The sequence below is a fragment of the Rhinatrema bivittatum genome, chromosome 7, assembly GCF_901001135.1.
Source record: "Rhinatrema bivittatum chromosome 7, aRhiBiv1.1, whole genome shotgun sequence".
In the NCBI taxonomy this organism is placed as follows: domain Eukaryota; kingdom Metazoa; phylum Chordata; class Amphibia; order Gymnophiona; family Rhinatrematidae; genus Rhinatrema; species Rhinatrema bivittatum.
Genome location: NC_042621.1, coordinates 38,010,413 through 38,028,591, shown reverse-complemented (window position 1 = coordinate 38,028,591; position 18,179 = coordinate 38,010,413). Strand labels below are relative to the sequence as shown.

At 42.7% G+C, this 18,179-nt stretch overlaps 1 protein-coding gene across 4 annotated transcripts in view; it reads right to left on the bottom strand.

Annotated features, from left to right (window-relative positions):
• Positions 1 to 18,179, bottom strand: part of DHX38 (DEAH-box helicase 38) — a 450,894-nt gene that overhangs the window by 203,472 nt on the left and 229,243 nt on the right. For all 4 annotated transcript variants that reach the window (XM_029608272.1, XM_029608271.1, XM_029608270.1 and 1 more), the window contains one exon: positions 10,558 to 10,743. In XM_029608272.1, the coding sequence (XP_029464132.1) occupies positions 10,558 to 10,743 (186 nt within the window). The remainder of the gene's footprint in view (positions 1 to 10,557; positions 10,744 to 18,179) is intronic.

Genomic DNA, 18,179 nt, shown 5'->3' with positions numbered 1-18,179 from the left:
TAGGGCCACTAGAAGTACTGGTCCCTTGTGGTGTTCTATCTTGTGGGTGATTGCGCCCAATAGGGGCCACGGTGGGAAGGCGTATAATAGAGTTTCCTGTGGCCCGGTCTGTACCAGGGTGTCGATTCCCTGGGACTGAGTTTCCCATCTGCGGCTGAAGAAGCTGGGCACTTGGGCGTTGGACCGGTTTGCCAGGAGGTCCATGGTTGGTGCTCCCCAATGGCTCACTATCAATTGGAATGCTGTGCTCAACAGTCTCCATTCTCCAGGGTCTAGACTTTCTCTGCCGAGGTAATCCGCAGTGACGTTGTCTTTCCCAGCGATGTGAATGGCCGAGATCTCTTGAAGGTTCGCTTCCGCCCATGACATTTGAGGGTCTATTTCCAGAGACACCTGTTAGTTTCTGGTTCCACCCTGACGGTTGATGTAGGCCACTATTGTGGCATTGTCCAAATGACTCTGACTGATTTGTCTCGGAGTCTGTGACCGAACTGTAGGCAGGCTAGTCTGACTGCCCGGACTTCTAGGCGATTGATGTTCCATCCCGACTCTTCTTTGTTTCATTGCCCCTGGGCGGTTAGCTCCTAGCAGTGTGTGCCCCATCCTCATAGGCTGGTGTCCGTGGCATCCTTGTGAGTCTCGTTTTGGATGAGGCGTCGGCCAACCAGCTTCGGAGCCAGAGTTGTCTTCTGGCCGCCACAGCTGATGACACGCCTCTAGCTGCGGTGCGCACCAGGGCTTCCCCGGGAGTGTTGTCCTGGTCTGTGATAAGCTGGCGCGTGTCACCACGGCACAGCAGGCCACGACCTGTAGATACATAGCGGAGACGTCAAAAGACTGTTTGAGGATGGATTCCAGACGTCTGAGTGTCCTTGAGTGCTGCTCCTCCCTCAACTGGGATAGTAGTGTGCTTCGAGACCGCACAGACCATGGCATCCACTTTCGGACATGCCAGGAGATCTTTGGCAGCTGGATCCAGAGGGTACATAGCTGCCAGGGCATGCCCCCCTTTGAATGTAGTCTCCGGGGCTTCCCATTCCAGGTCAATTAGCTGCTTTGCAGGCTTGTAACAGTGGGAAATGAGGGGAGGTCTGACGGAGTCCCTCTAGCAAGGGATTCATCTTAGGTTCCCCCAAGGCACATGTGCCTGGGATAGCGAGCTCTTTCAAGCTGTGTGTGACCAGGTCTGGAAGCTCATCCTTGGTGAAGAAGCGCCTCATGGTTCGGTCCCTGGGGGGAATTCCTCTTCCTCCAGGGGTTCTGAATCCTCATCTGAGTTGTCTGTGTCCCCGAAGGTGGAGCTTCTGGACGGTGGGATCACTTCTCTGGGCATAGGGATGTTGAGGTCCTCTGGCAGAGGCTGTGGCCATATTATCGGCATCCCCGGCTGCATGTGGATGAAGGGCTAGACCCCTGTCAGATCAATCCGGTGGCAATGGCACCGGCTGATGACCTGTGCACCTCTTCAAGCTTCGAAGACTGGAGACTTTTAAATAGATTTCTATCTTACCTTGTCTCGGCGCTTCCCGGGGGAGAGGGAAATACCTTCACCGCCGCGCTCGAAGTTGCACCCGCTGCCTCTCAGCCTCACCTGATGTCGGGGGCTAAGTCCACGCCGAGGGTCGGCCGCTGCACCGAGACTTATCTCAGAGGGATTGCGGAAATCAACTCAGGAATTCTCAACTGGGGGAGGGACCCAACGGGTGTCACCGCAGGAGAGCGGGGCTCGTCTGTAGAGGTAAAATTTCTTCTTGTTTTGGGGTTTCTTTGGTAGAATTACTCTAACGCTGTGCGAGCGTGCATAGAGTCCCTAACTGCTATGGAGACGGAAAATAACAAAGAGCTGCACTTCCTGCAGGGGTATATGTACTAGGACTGACGTCAGATTGAAATCTGATCCGTCTCCAACTGCTATCAGGAGTACACTATACCCATTGGTCCTGAGTCCATTTGCTACATGCTAGGAAATACATGGTTTCATATTAGGAATCACTTCTCAGGAAAAGGATCTAGATGTTATCGTCGAAAATACATTGAAATCTTCTAATCAGTGTGCAGCAGCATCCAAGAAAGCAAATAGAATGCTAGGGATTATTAGGAAAGGAATGGAGAATAAATCAGAGAATATCATATTGCCTCTGTATCGCTCCATGGTGCGACCTCATCTTCAGTATTGTGTTCAGTTCTGGTCACCACATCTCAAAAAGGATATAGCAGAATTAGAAAAAGTATAGAGAAGGATGACCAAGATGATAAAGGGGATGGAACAATTCCCTTATGAAGAAAGGCTAATGAGTTTAGGACTCTTCAGCTTGGAGAAGAGACAGCTGAAAGGAGATATGATACAAGTCTATAAAATAATGAGTGGAATGGAATTAGTAAACAATCAGTTGTTTACTCTTTCAAAAAGTACAAAGACCAGGGGACACAATGAAGTTACTGGGTAATACATTTAAAACTAATAAGAGAAAATATTTGTTTACTCAACACATAATTAAGCACTGGAATTCATTGTCAGAGGATGGGGTGAAAGCTATTAGTATAGCCACGTTTAAAAAAAGGTTTGGACAAGTTCCTAGAGAAAAAGTCCATTAATTATTAAGGGAGAGTTGCAGAAATCCACTGCTTATTCTTGGGATAAGCAGCTTGGAATCTATCTACCCCTTAGGATCCTGCCAGGTACTTGTGAGACTGGTTGGCCACTGTTGGAAACAGGATACTGGGCTTGATGGACCTTTGTTCTGACCCAGTAAGGCAAGTCTTATATTCTTATGTCCTTTGCCCCCTTTGTTTTTTGTTTTTGCCCTGCAACATTAGCTGGAAACACACTTTTTCAAGTGAAATATTGTTAGAGTATATTTGACTGTACCCCTATCTCTGGCTGCCCAATATGGATTGATAGTAAAAGTTACAGCATTTTGAAAGGAACTGCAGGGAACCTTATCCTCAAAAAGTTGCATATACCTTCATTACCAAATCACTCCTTTGCAGCCAAATTATAGCTCTCAAGTGACAAGACAGCTGTATATTCCTTCTTCCAGACTCTCTCAATATTCCTACCTATCATAACTGCTCCCCTCTAAACTAACTCATCACCTCCTAAGGAGCAGCTATAAATATATACCTTGCTGTCCACAGGCTCTCAACCAACAGCAGCATTTCATTTGCTACTGAAATCTATGGGTTCCTTGAACCCTAACTAGCATTGGCTTCTACATACAGATGAGCAACATTTCCACCAATTTATCGCATAATCCTCACTTCCAACTAACACCAGCAGTGGCACTTAAATCCCTTACTCCAGGCTGTTATTGCTGTCAAAAACTCTCTTCCTCATGACTGATCAACAGATGTTGCAACCAGAATGGAGGGAAATAAAATAAAGTGCCTTGCAATGAAGGATTGTTACTTCAAAAATAAGCAATTGTGAAGGCATTTACAACCTGTTCTAGCCAGTGGAAAGAGACTTGTTTCTTAACTTTTTATTTTTATTTATGAATTTTCAAAATACACAAAATAAAAGAAAATCATTTGTTCAGAAAAACAATGGATTAATTAACAAAACAATGAAAATATGAAACAATATAAATTTATATCCAAATCCAATATATAATAGCGCAAAAAGAGGAAGAAAGGAAAAAAGGGGGGAGAACTGGAAAACCTTTAAGTGAGAAAAGAAGAAAAAAAAGTTAAGAAAATTGACCATTAGCATAGATTACATTTAGCGGAACAAATATATATATAGCCCACTAAGAGTCTGTAGTCCTTGAGGGAGAAGTGGGAGGGTTCCGGGAACGAAGAAAAGAGTTTAGTTGTTCAGGAGAAAAGAAGATAAAGCATTCATTCCTACATTTGATGATGCACTTACAAGGGTATCTTAGACTAAAAGAAAAACCTAAGGAAATTGTTTCCTGTCTAAAAGCAAAGAAATATTTCCTTCTCAATTGAGTAACTTGAGCTAAAATCAGGAAATATTCTCATTGACTGACCATGAAATACAGAAAAAATGACGAAAATAACTTCACATTACATTACTTAGATCAAAAGAAGAAATAAAAAACCAAAATAGTGCATCTATCAGTAACTTCAGGAGAAGTAGTTTCCAAAAATTCAGTCAAATTCAGAACTTGAGCCTCAGGAATCACTAAAGAAACAAAAGCCTTCATAGCAAGAAAATAGCAAAAGTTCACAGAAGGCAAATGATCCAATGAGAAACCTAGGACCTCTTGAAAAATATCTTTTTAAAGTGTAAATAGGGATTTCTCCCAAAACTTTGGAGAAGTTCAATAAACGAGGATTAAGATATCTAGCCTTATTTTCAAGATGTTCCAGTTGGTTAGAAAGCATATTGCGATCTTTCACAGTAGCCGAATTGAAAGCCTGTAATTCTTTAACAGAGTTTTCAAGTCCTGTAATCTTTGTAGAAACGCCTGAAATCTGATTGCGAATATCCTGAACTTTTTCCTGAGTGGAAGTAGAAAGGAGATCAATCTTCTTATTGACTACATTGAGAGTGTTCCCAAATGCTACAACCAAATCCTAGGTAGAATCTAAAGTCATAGTCTCCGGAGGAGAAGGAATTTTAAAGAGCTCACTGGTTGTATCATTGTTGTCTCCTTCATGGTTACCTGTCTGTGCAGCCAGGATGCCAGAAATCCCAGCAGTCTCCTATCATTCCTCAAAGGAGAGGAAACACCCGCAAGACCAGGACCAGCTGTATCCAAAAAGGCAGGGGAGCTCTGCAAAAAAGACACTGAGCCAGTTGAGGATTTCTCCATCACCACGACAACACTTCCATTGCTGTCGCAAGCATGGTATAAATTATATCGCAATGACAGAGGAGCATCTCAATGTCAAACCAGCAGAAACCACGCCGCAGTAAGCCGGACATAAACTCAGCACAGGGCTTAGAGACACCTCCCCCACAGGCAGTCACGACTCTCCCATGCTGCTCCACACATTGCGTTCTTCGGTTCTCTGAATTTCTGCTGCAGTAGTAATAGTTTGCTGTCCTGGGGAAAGAAAGGGATCAGGAGGAAAAACCCTAATCTTCCCTTTTCGCTTGAAAGGCATGTTCAAAGAAATCTTCCAAAAGTAACTCAAAATCAGGGAAAGCAAACAAACAAGGACACTTCTATGCTGCCATCTTAACTCCCCTGCTGGTTGTTTCTTAACTTTTACAAATATGTTATTGTAATATATAACATAGTAATGATGGCAGAAAAGGACCAAAATGGTCCATCCAGTGTGCCCAGCAAGCTTCTTATGATAGTATTCTTCCGCACTGTGCAGGTTACCCCCCCATGTTTCTCTTTTACTGGGAGAGGAGCCTTCTGGAAAATTCAGACATTGCTGCTTGATGTACTTTGCTTATGGACTTGGCTGTAGAAGCAGTCTTGTGGTTTTTCCCTTATGTCTGTTTATTAGTACCCCAGACCATAAAAGTCATGGTCCATGTTGGTTGTCGTCTGAATTCAATACCTCTTTCCACCCCCCCCCCACCCCCGCCGTCAAAGCAGAGAGTGATGTTGCAGTTATGTCAAAGGAATCATGGCTTATTGGTTAAGGGTAGTAATCCCATGCTTTATGTTAAGGGTAATAACTGCCACTCCGTGCAGGTTATCCTCATGCTTATCAGTTCCCCAGACCGTAAAAGTTGGAGCCTTTGGTTTTTGTCTGAATCCAATTCCCTTTTTCCCCCTGTCATTGAAGCAGAGAACAATGTTGCAGATGGTTAAGGGTAGTAATCCCCATAACGTCTGTTAAGGATAGTAAATGCCACAACAGCAAGTTACCCCCGTGCACGCTTTTCTTCATTTGAATCCTCTTGCCTTTATCCCATGCCCCTTTGAATTCTTTGACTATTTCCGTCTTCACCACTTACTCTGAAGAGCATTCCACGCATCCGTGAAGAAATGTTTCCTGATGTCCCCCTGGAATTTCATTTCATAAGCCCTATTTCTACTGATTTCTTTCCAACAGAAAAGGTTTGAAGTTTGTGCATTATTAAAACCTTTCAGGTATCTGAAGATCTGTATCATATCTCCCCTGTACCTCCTCCCTTCCACAGTAAACATATCTAGATCCTTCATCCTCTCCTCATAAGTCTTCGATACTGACCCCTTTTTCTGGACCGCCTTCATCCTGTCTCTATCCTTTTTGAGATACAATCTCCAGAACTGAATGCATGTAGCTAGGTGAAGCCGCACCAATGACCTATACAGGGGCATCATCACCTCCTTTTACTTACTGTTGAATCCTCTCTCTATACAGCCCAGCATTCTTCTGGCTTTAGCTATCACCTTCTCACATTGTTTTCCATCTTTGGATCACCAGACACTATTACCCGAAGATCACTATCTTGGTCCATGAACAGCAGTTCCCCCACCCCCCCCCCCCCAAAAAAAAATCACATAAAGCTCTTTTGGATTACTGCAACCCAGATGCATGACTCTTCACTTCTTGGCATTGAATCCCAGTTGCCAAATCTTTGACCACTCTTCAAGCTTTCTTAAATCACTTTTCATTCTTTCTACTCCTTCAGGCATTATCCACTGTGTTGCAGATCTTAGCATCATACGCAAATAGACACATTTTAAATTCTATCCCTTCCACCATGTTGCTCAAAGATATTAAACAGAATCGGTCCCAACACCAATCCCTGTGGCATTCCACTTAACAGTTCTCTCTTCAGAGTAGGCTCCATTTACCATTACATGTTGTTTCCTATCAGTCAACCAATTTGTAATCCACGCCACCACCTTGGTGCTCACTCCCAAGAATTTAATTGTATTCACAAGTATCCTATGCAGGACCGTATTAAAAGCTTTGCTAAAATCTAAGTAGATTACATCGAGTGCTCTTCCTTGATCCAATTCTCCAGTCACCCAATCAAAAAAATCAATCAGATCTGCCTGACAGGACCTTCCCTCTGGTGAGTCCATGCTGCCTTGGGTTCAGCAACCCACCCGATTGTAGATGGTTCACTATCATTTCCTTTAGCTGCATCTCCATTAATTTTCCCACCACTGAGGTGAGGCTAACCAGCCTGTATTTTGCAACTTCTCTGCTACCATGCTTGTGATGCGGACCACCACTGCTCTGTTACAATCCTGCAGCACCACTCCCATTTTCAGGGATCTATTGAAAAGGTCCTTCAGCAGACCCGCCAGCACATCTCTGAGCTCCCTCAGTATCCTGTGGTGTACCTCATCCAGCCCCATGGCCTTACCCACTTTCAGTTTGCCTAGCTCTTCCCAGACATTCTGTTCTATAAATGGAATTTCATCTATCCCATCCCCATCTACAGCCTTCTGAACCAACAAAGGTCCTTTTCCATGGTAGTGAACACTGAACTGAAGTATTTGTTTAATATTTCTGCCATTTCATCATCTCTCTCCACACTGCTCCTCATCACCTTTCAATTTCTCTATACCACTTCTGGCCTCTCTTCTTTCTCTTCTTTCTCTGATATATCTATAAAATGTTTTGTCACCTCACTTTACCTCTTTGGCAATCCTTTCTTCCACTAGACCTTTTGGTTTCCTTATTTAATTCACTGTGTCTCAGTTTTAACAGATATTCATCCCTGTGGTCCCTTTTTTTGGGAACCTTTATACTTCTTGTTCTTTTTGCCTTTATTTTTTCAACCATCTTCTTTGAGAAACAAAATTGGTTTCTTTTTTCTCTGACTCATTTACTTTTCTAAGATATACCGTATTTTTTGCTCCATAAGACGCACTTTTTTTCCCCCAAAGGTGGGGGGAAAATGTATGTGCGTCTTATGGAGCGAATATAAAAAAAAAACCAAACAAAAATCTAACAAACCCCCCCCCCCCCCGACTCCCCCAAGACCTGCCGACTTAATTTCCTACAACCCCCCACCCTCCTGACCCCCCCAAGACCTGACAAATTAATTTCCTGCAACCCCCCCCCCTCCTGACCCCCCCAAGACCTGCCAAACGTCCCTGGTGGTCCAGCGGGGGTCCGGGAATGATCTCCTGGGCGTGGGCCGTCGGTTGCCAGTAAACAAAATGGCGCCGACGGCCCTATGCCCTCACTATGTCACTGAGACCGACCGCTGCTATTGGTCGGTCTCAGTGACATAGTGAGGGCATAGGGCCGTCGGCGCCATTTTGTTTACTGGCAGCCGACGGCCCACCCCCAGGAGATCGTTCCCGGACCGCTCCTGGACCCCCGCTGGACCACCAGGGACGTTTGGCAGGTCTTGGGGGGGTCAGGAGGGTGGGGGGTTGCAGGAAATTAATTCGGCAGGTCTTGCGGGGGGTCAGGAGGGTGGGGAGTTGTAGGAAATTAAGTTGGCAGGTCTTGGGGGAGTCAGGAGGGTGGGGGTTTGCAGGAAATTAAGTCGGCAGGTCTTGGGGGGTGGGGGTTGTTAATTTAAAGGGTTGGGATGGGGGGGGGTTTTGGGGGGAGGGGTTCCCAGAGAAAGAAAAGTTTTCTGATCTGGGGAGTGGACCGAAATGGCCCTCCCCAGACCCGAAAACAAAATGGGGAGAAAAAAAAAAGCTATGCACTCCCCTAATTTGCTCCATAAGACGCCCAGACGCAGAGCCGGTTTAGCACAATTTTTTTTTTTTTTTTTAATTTTCCCCCTCTGAATCCTAGGTGCGTCTTATGGTCAGGTGCGTCTTATGGAGCGAAAAATACGGTAGATTTTTTGCCTTTTGCTCCTTTTAATTTGGCCCACTGTTGATTCACCTCTCCCATGTTCTCTCAGGCTTCCAGCTCTCCCTGCAGGTATGTCCTCATTTTGACAAACTTCGTATTTGTGAAATTCAAACTTGGGTCTTTGTGTGAATTCTCTGTATCCTATTTTGTGATATCAAACCATACTGTCTGATGATCACTGGTGCTCAGGTGAGTCCCTACCCAAACATTAGAGACATTATCCCCATTAGTGAGCATTAGATCGAGTGTCATACCTACCCTCGTGGCTTCCATTACCATTTGTTTGAGCAGAGCCCCTTGAAGGGCATCCACTATCTCTCTACTACTCATAGATTAAAATCTCCAACGAGCAACACTTCTCCCTTCTTTCCCACCTTTTGGATAACTTCAGTCAGATTTCTGTCAAGTTCTTCAGTTTGAGTCAATGGCCTGTAGATCACACCAGTAAAAATGGAAGCACCATCATCTTTTTTTTTTTTTAAGGACTGTCCATAATCCTTCTTCTCTACCTCATGTCCCTAGCAATTCAGTTGCTTGGATATTGTTTTTGACATAAAAGCTACTCCTCCCCCTTTTCTGTCCTCTCTGTCCTTAAGTTATAACCTGAGATGGCTGTATCCTAATCATAAGACTCAGTGAACCATGTTTTCGTAAGAGCAGCAATATCCAAGTCCGCCTCCACCAATAGTTTAAATGCCTGATAATGTAGGATCTGAATTTTTCACTTACTATTCTCTTTCCTGCTTAGACAAACGTAGTTCACCCTTACAATATAACCATTTATTGCTCCATACACAGCACCAGCCTCCAATGTATCCAAAACCACTTTCCTTACACCAGGTTTTACGCCAGGAATTAAAATTATCTATAGGCACAGCCTATATCTGTCCCTTTCCATGAACAGGTAATGTTTCCAAAAAGGCAACAGCCTTTGCCATGTGTCAAATCATTTTCCCTAGATTTTGGAAATCTTTCTGTACCTTCATTGACACCATTTCTAGCAAAGTCATTGGTCCCTGGATGGATGATAACATTGATATCAGAATCCTTACTTTCTTCTATAATTGCTTTGAATATTAGCTGAGGATCTGGAAGGCATTTAACTGTTGTGTTCACATCAAAATGAGTTATTTAATGACATTTGACCAAGTTGAAGGGTTCCTGGGTGGATTGGGTAACTACTTCCTTTTCAGACATCACTTCATAGTCTAATGCTGGGGTATCCTTATTTTCCAATGCAGAAAATAAACAGCAAGAAAAGAGCAATATATGCTGGAAAAAGTAAAGAATAAAAGTTATATTAAAATTAGACTTTAAATTTGTCCAAGCAGGAACAGGAACCAGCTAAGCTGTTAATCCTCAACCAATCAACATGTGCCTGAATTCTATCTCCAACTAGGATTAGGAGGGCTTTGTTGAATATCCCGTTGTGCAACTGATCACAAACCAATCCCCAAAAGTCTAGAAGAGCCCTGAATTTCTCCCTTAACAATACACAAGGAATTTAAAAATAACTAGCAAGATAAGATTGTGACTTTTCGACTCCCTAATTTAAATTTTTGCAATAAAGTTGACTTTAGCTTGTTGGAAAGAACAGCTGGCTTTTAATTTTAAATTCTGCCTACCTTTGGATTTACATATACAAAAAAAGCAGCCACCACTTCAGATTCCAATGTCAACAACAAATTCAGCATCCTGTGGTGCCACAGTAGACTCATCTTGGCCTGAGTGTGCACACCTCTCACAGCATCCTGCAGTGCCAGTATAGACTCAGGCTACTGTATGTACACACACATGTTCACCTCTCACAGAAGCCTGCAGTACCACAATAAACAGCCTACCTTGTGTATGCATGCATGTGCTCACCTCTCGCAGCAACCCAAACAGTACATCTGTGTTAAGGGACCTCTCATGGGCTTCATCCATAATGATGGCACTGTAATGGTCAAGATCAGCCTCTCTCAGGGACTCACGCAATAAGATTCCATCTGTCATATACTTAATCATGGTCTTCTCCGAGGTGCAATCTTCAAACCGAATGGCATAGCCCACCTAAAGGAACAAGGAAAAGTTTAGCAGATGTGGAAAGCAGACTCTTATTACATAATAAATTATGGCAAATGAGAACCATTAAGTCCATCTAGTCTGCCCAATTCCACATCCAGTGCAATGTCAAGGACCCTCACTGAAATCTAGCTTTCTTCTTATTCACAACTAGAGAGCCTCTGTTTATCATCGGCTTTCTTAAATTCTGTTACCATTTTCATCTCCCCTGCCTCCACTAGGAAGCCATTCCTTATATTCACCAACCTTGCCATGAAGAAATATTTCCTGTTATTGCTCCCGAGTCCACCTGCTTGTTTTTGTGGCCTCTTGTACAGCATTCTTTCCTCTAAAAAAAATGGTTTCTTCTTGTGCATTACCTATATCTTTGATGTATTTGAAGATCTCCATTACACCACTCCTCTCTCTGCTCTCCCCTAAGGTATACATACTTAGCTCCTTAAGCCTCATATGGTCTTTGGTATAAACCGTGCATTATTTTGGTAGCCTCTCTCTTGACAGCCTCCACCTATAATACCTGAATGACCTCCAGAAATGGACACAGTATTCTAGCTGAAATTTCCTCAAGAACTTGTACAGAAGCATTATAACCTCTTTTTTTCCTACTAGTAATGCCTTTCCTATAACTCTAGCATCCCTCTGGCTCTAGCCACTGCCAATCCTGGATTTAAGCAGCAGCCTATTAGGCACTGATGACACAAATGGTGCCCTGGTTGGCCTAGGATCTGGGTTTATAAAAAACAAAATAAAAAAGGGTTATTAGGCACCATGGGGCTGTTCTGCGCCATGAATGAAGATGGCACATGAGCCGATGAAGCTCCATCTTGCCTTGGTGTCAAGGAGGGACCCGCTCCAAGAGGCCATCCACTGTTGGCAGCATCTTCTCTGATTCTGAAGGGGATAGCCCAGGAGGTCCTCCATGCTGCTTAGGTGCCTTCCTCTGCGCCTCTTCTGGCACCGATAGCTTCTGTGCCATTCTCCACCCCTGACCAGAGATAGATCTAGAAACCAGCACCACAAGGGGAAGGAGCCTTCCTGTGCTTGAAGGAAAAAGAGAAGGGAAACGTCCAGCCTCAACTACTTGCACCAGGAGCCCAAGATGCTCTTCTCCTAGGATAAGAGCAGCTCAGCCAAGGCTTAGTGATCTTAGCCACCAGCACCTTCCAAAAGGCCTCCATCTTCCAGGCATGCTACTGTTGCACCCTTGGAGACATGTGACCACAGTTCATCGAGTCCTAGTCCAGGCCCAATCATCAAAGGCAGATGGTCTTGTTTCTTGGCTTTAGGCTTCTGTCAGAGAAGCCTAAAGCCTAGTCATCTCTCTCTCTCTCTCTCTCTTTTTTTTTTTTTTTTAAGAACTTAAAAGTTGAGGGTCTACTGAGATAGAAGTGAAAATAGGCAGAATAGAGGCAGAAAGTCTCAAAAAGTTAGAAAACTTTAGAGAGAGATAGGAAACGTCATGCGGTAGCAACAAAGAAAAACTGAAGTACTCATGAGGCAGCACATGCACACAGGAACTCCTGCTCATGTTCAGTAAAGCTTTTCTAAGCTTTGAGAGCTGGGTCCTTGTCAGTGCCATCAGATGACATCACACATGTAAAGGCAAATGCATGCCTTTCTGTTGATGGAGAAGGCACATTTTTCCTTCCTAGCCCAACACAGTATATCTCTTACAAATCATTAAACAAAACTGTCTCTAGGACCGATCCCTAAAGCAATCCACTAATCATCCTTTTTTCCACAGAGTGAAATCCACGTAACAGTACCCTCTGTTGTCTACCACTCAATTAGTTTCTAGAGCCTGAAAAAGCAGAATATAAATCAAATAAATAAATAAAACAGTAAGTAACCCAGGCCACCATCCCCAGGCTGCTCAGTTTATTTATGAGCTTCCTGTGTGGGAATGTATCTAAAGATTTGGTAAATTTGATTTGGTACATCACATTCAGTGCACCCCGTTGATCTAATTTATTGGTCAAACAATCAAAGAAATTGATCAGCTACCTAACAACTTTCCTACGGTAAAACCAGGCTGCCTTAGATCCTACTCCACATTGGATTCAAGATCCTTAACTATCCTTTCCTTCAGCAGAGTCCCCATTAATTTATCTACCATTGAGGTGAGAGGTGTTCACATTTTCTCCCAATACTAAAGGAGGACATCCTCCTTATCCAATGCCACAAAACCAATCCCATCTCCAAAGATCTATTGAGCAATCCTAGAACAGACTAGTCAGAAACCCACTGAGCTCCCTTAATATTTGGATGTATAATATCCAACCGCATAGCTTTGTCTACTTTTAGTTTCAAAAGCTTCATGCACTCTTCTCTGTAAACAGTGTGACATCTACACAACTAGAATAAGTAAAAAGTGGTTCTTACCTGCTAATTTTCTTTCCTTTGGTCCTACTAGGTCAGTCCATATAGATGGGGTTTTCTCCCCTACTAGCAGATTGAGGCAAAGAAGAAAAGCTTTCCTGTACCTCTAGGTACATAACTACTGTGCCACCTAGAGTCTGCCAGTATTTCTAACACAAAGCTTACAAACCAACCCCGACATGAGCAAGGGAATTCCAAAGTTCTGGTGAAACTCAAATCAGCAACCACCCCTTTAAAAAAAAAAAAAAAAGGCTCTGAATGTCTAAAGCAACATACACAGACTGCACTTTTCATAGAAAAAACATAAAAACAGTCTAGCAGTTTTTAGCTAATAAGGGTGCGATTCTGGACTGGTCTGGTAGGACTAAAGGAAAGAAAATTAGGTAAGATCCAATTTTTCTTCCTGACTGTCTACCAGACCAGTCCAGATGGATGGGATGTACCCAAGACACCCTAACTTGGGAGGGAATCCGAAAGACTCGCTCATAAGATGGATGCCTCAAAAGCCACATCATGGGGCGCATGGATGTCTAGATGGAAATGTTTGATGAAAGTGGGCAAATATGACGGTGATGCTGTCCTACAAATCTCTTGTGGAGACATCAACAGACACTCCACCCAAGAAGCTCCTTGAGCTCTAGTAGAATAAGCCTTAAGACTATATATTGCGATGGAGAAGGTACAGAGAAGGGCTACCAAAATGATAAGGGGAATGGAACAACTCCCCTATAAGGAAAGACTAAAGAGGTTAGGACTTTTCCGCTTGGAGAAGAGACGACTGAGGAGGGATATGATAGAGGTGTTTAAAATCATGAGAGGTCTAGAACGGGTAGATGTGAATCGGTTATTTACTCTTTCGGATAATAGAAAGACTAGGGGGCACTCCATGAAGTTAGCATGGGGCACATTTAAAACTAATAGGAGAAAGTTCTTTTTTACTCAACGCAGAATTAAACTCTGGAATTTGTTGCCAGAGAATGTGGTTAGTGCAGTTAGTATAGCTGTGTTTAAAAAAGGATTGGATAAGTTCTTGGAGGAGAAGTCCATTACCTGCTATTAAGTTCACTTAGAGAATAGCCACTGCCATTAGCAATGGTTACATGGAATAGACTTAGTTTTTGGGTACTTGCCAGATTCTTATGGCCTGGATTGGCCACTGTTGGAAACAGGATGCTGGGCTTGATGGACCCTTGGTCTGACCCAGTATGGCATTTTCTTATGTTCTTATGTTCTAGACCTCTGTAAATGTAAGCAGACAAGTGCCTCCTTAATCCACTGAGCAATATTTATTTCATTTATTTATTTGTTTGTTTTTATATACCGACATTCGATATGGCATATCACATCGGTTTACAGATTAACTCTTGGAATAATGTGACAACAATGTCACATTATTTTTACAAAGCAACAGAGAAACTTATTTAATGAATTGGAAGTCTAGTTTGATATACAATGTTACAGAGTAACTTATTTAACACTTTGGAGCTCTCATTTGATATATAAGGCGCACTTGAGATATACAATGTAACAGAGTAACTTAGTTGGCACTTTGGAACTCTCGTTTGATATACATAGGGTGCTTGAGATGGTGGAATTAGAGTGTCTTATTTTTTGAGGGGGTGACAAAGTCCCTTGACAGTATAAACACTTGAATAAGGACTAGGTAGAAGACGTTCTGTAGGGTACCAGAGGAAGGAGCAACTGAAGAAGCTTTTGAAGCCATTTCCCTCTTATTGCAATCACGAAAGAGAACCAAGAAATGGTCTGATCTCCGAAATGCATTTGTGTACTCCAAATATCTCAGCAATCCTCTATGCACATCCAACACATGCAGATCTTCAGACCATCCAGTAGCATCCAACTGCAAATGCTTAAATGCAGGCAATTCAACCAGTAGACTGAGATGAAAGGAAAATACTACCTTTGGCAAAAAGGACGGGACCGTAAGTATCAAGACCTCATCCTCTGAAAACTGGAGGGAAAGAATCCCTAGGCAACAAGGGCTGTAGCTCAGCAATACACCTAGCTGAACAAATCGCCACCACATACAACACATTCAAAGTGATATCTCCCAGAGATATCCTCTTAAGAGACTCAAAGGGAGGCTTATACAAGATTCTTAAGACCAAATTGAAATTCCACAGGGGCCCCAAGATCCAAAGAAGTGGCCACAAACACTGTACACCTTTCAGAAATCTTACCACATCCTTTCCTCTGAAACCAAACATGAGAACATAAGAACATGCCATACTGGGTCAGACCAAGAGTCCATCAAGCCCAGCATCCTGTTTCCAACAGTGGCCAATCCAGGCCATAAGAACCTGGCAAGTACCCAAAAACTAAGTCTATTCCATGTTACCGTTGCTAGTAATAGCAGTGGCTATTTTCTAAGTCAACTTAATTAATAGCAAGTAATGGACTTCTCCTCCAAGAACTTATCCAATCCTTTTTTAAACACAGTTATACTAACTGCACTAACCACATCCTCTGGCAACAAATTCCAGAGTTTAATTGTGCGTTGAGTAAAAAAGAACTTTCTCCAATTAGTTTTAAATGTGTCACATGCTAACTTCATGGAGTGCCCCCTAGTCTTTCTATTATCCAAAAGAGTAAATAACCGATTCACATCTACCCGTTCTAGACCTCTCATGATTTTAAACACCTCTATCATATCCCCCCTCAGCTGTCTCTTCTCCAATCTGAAAAGTCCTAACCTCTTTAGTCTTTCCTCATAGGGGAGCTGTTCCATTCCCCTTATCATTTTGGTAGCCCTTCTCTGTACCTTCTCCATCGCAATTATATCTTTTTTGAGATGCGGCGACCAGAATTGTACACAGTATTCAAGGTGCGGTCTCATCATGGAGCGATACAGAGGCATTATGACATTTTCCATTTTATTCACCATTCCCTTTCTAATAATTCCCAACATTCTGTTTGCTTTTTTGACTGCCGCAGCACACTGAACAGATTTCAATGTGTTAGCTTCTATGACACCTAGATCTCTTTCTTTGGTTGTAGCAACTAATATGGGTTATTTTTTCCTATATGCATCACCTTGCACTTATCCACATTAAATTTCATCTGCCATTTTGATGCCCAATTTTCCAGTCTCACAAGGTCTTCCTGCAATTTATCACAATCTGCTTGTGATTTAACTACTCTGAACAATTTTGTATCATCTGCAAATTTGATTATCTCACTCGTCGTATTTCTTTCCAGATCATTTATAAATATCTTGAAAAGTAAGGGTCCCAATACAGATCCCTGAGCAACTCTACTGCCCACTCCCTTCAACCAAGAAAATTGTCCATTTAATCCTACCCTGTTTCCTGTTTTTTAGCCAGTTTGCAATCCACGAAAGGACATCGCCACCTATCCCATGACTTTTTACTTTTCCTAAAAGCCTCTCATGAGGAACTTTGTCAAACGCCTTCTGAAAATCCAAGTATACTACATCTACCGGTTCACCTTTATCCACATGTTTATTAACTCCTTCAAAAAAGTGAAGCAGATTTGTGAGGCAAGACTTGCCTTGGGTAAAGCCATGCTGACTTTGTTCCATTAAACCATGTCTTTCTATATGTTCTGTGATTTTGATGTTTAGAACACTTTCCACTATTTTTCCTGGCACTGAAGCCAGGCTAACCGGTCTGTGGTTTCCCAGATTGCCCCTGGAGCCCTTTTTAAATATTGGGGTTACATTAGCTATCCTCCAGTCTTCAGGTACAATGGATGATTTTAATGATAGGTTACAAATTTTTACTAATAGGTCTGAAATTTCATTTTTTAGTTCCTTCAGAACTCTGGGGTGTATACCATCCGGTCCAGGTGATTTACTACTCTTCAGTTTGTCAATCAGGTCTACCACATCTTCTAGGTTCACCGTGATTTGATTCAGTCCATCTGAATCATTACCCTTGAAAACCTTCTCCAGTTCGGGTACCTCCCCAACATCCTCCAGTTCGGGTACCTCCCCAACATCCTCCCCTACATCCTCTTCAGTAAACACCGAAGCAAAGAAATCATTTAATCTTTCCGCGATGGCCTTATCTTCTCTAAGTGCCCCTTTAACCCCTCGATCATCTAATGGTCCAACTGACTCCCTCACAGGCTTTCTGCTTCAGATATGTTTTAAAAAGTTTTTACTGTGAGTTTTTGCCTCTACAGCCAACTTCTTTTCAAATTCTCTCTTAGCCTGTCTTATCAATGTCTTACATTTAACTTGCCAACGTTTATGCATTATCCCATTTTCTTCTGTTGGATCCTTCTTCTAATTTTTGAATGAAGATCTTTTGGCTAAAATAGCTTCTTTCACCTCCCCTTTTAACCATGCCGGTAATCGTTTTGCCTTCTTTCCACCTTTCTTAATGTGTGGAATACATCTGGACTGTGCTTCTAGAATGGTATTTTTTATTTATTTTTTTTTTTTTAACAATGACCACGCCTCTTGCACACTTTTTACTTTTGTTGCTGCTCCTTTCAGTTTTTTTCTAACAATTTTTCTCATTTTATCAAAGTTTCTCTTTTGAAAGTTTAGCATGAGAGCCGTGGATTTGCATACTGTTCCTCTTCCAGTCATTAATTCAAATTTGATCATATTATGAACACTATTGCCAAGCGGCCCCACCACCGTTACCTCTCTCACCAAATCCTGTGCTCCACTGAGAATTTCATCTAAAATTGCTCCCTCTCTCGTCAGTTCCTGAACCAATTACTCCATAAAGCTGTTATTTATTCCATCCAGGAACGTTATCTCTCTAGCATGTCCCGATGATACATTTACCCAGTCAATATTGGGGTAATTGAAGTCTCCCATTATTACCGCTCTACCGATTTGATTAGCTTCCCTAATTTCTCTTAGCATTTCACTGTCCGTCTCATCATCTTGACCAGGTGGACGGTAGTATACTCCTATCATTATAGTCTTTCCCGACACACAAGGGATTTCTACCCATAAAGATTCAATTTTGCATTTAGTCTCATGCAGGATGTTTATCCTGTTGGACTCTATGCCATCCCGGACATAAACACTTGCACCTTGAGAG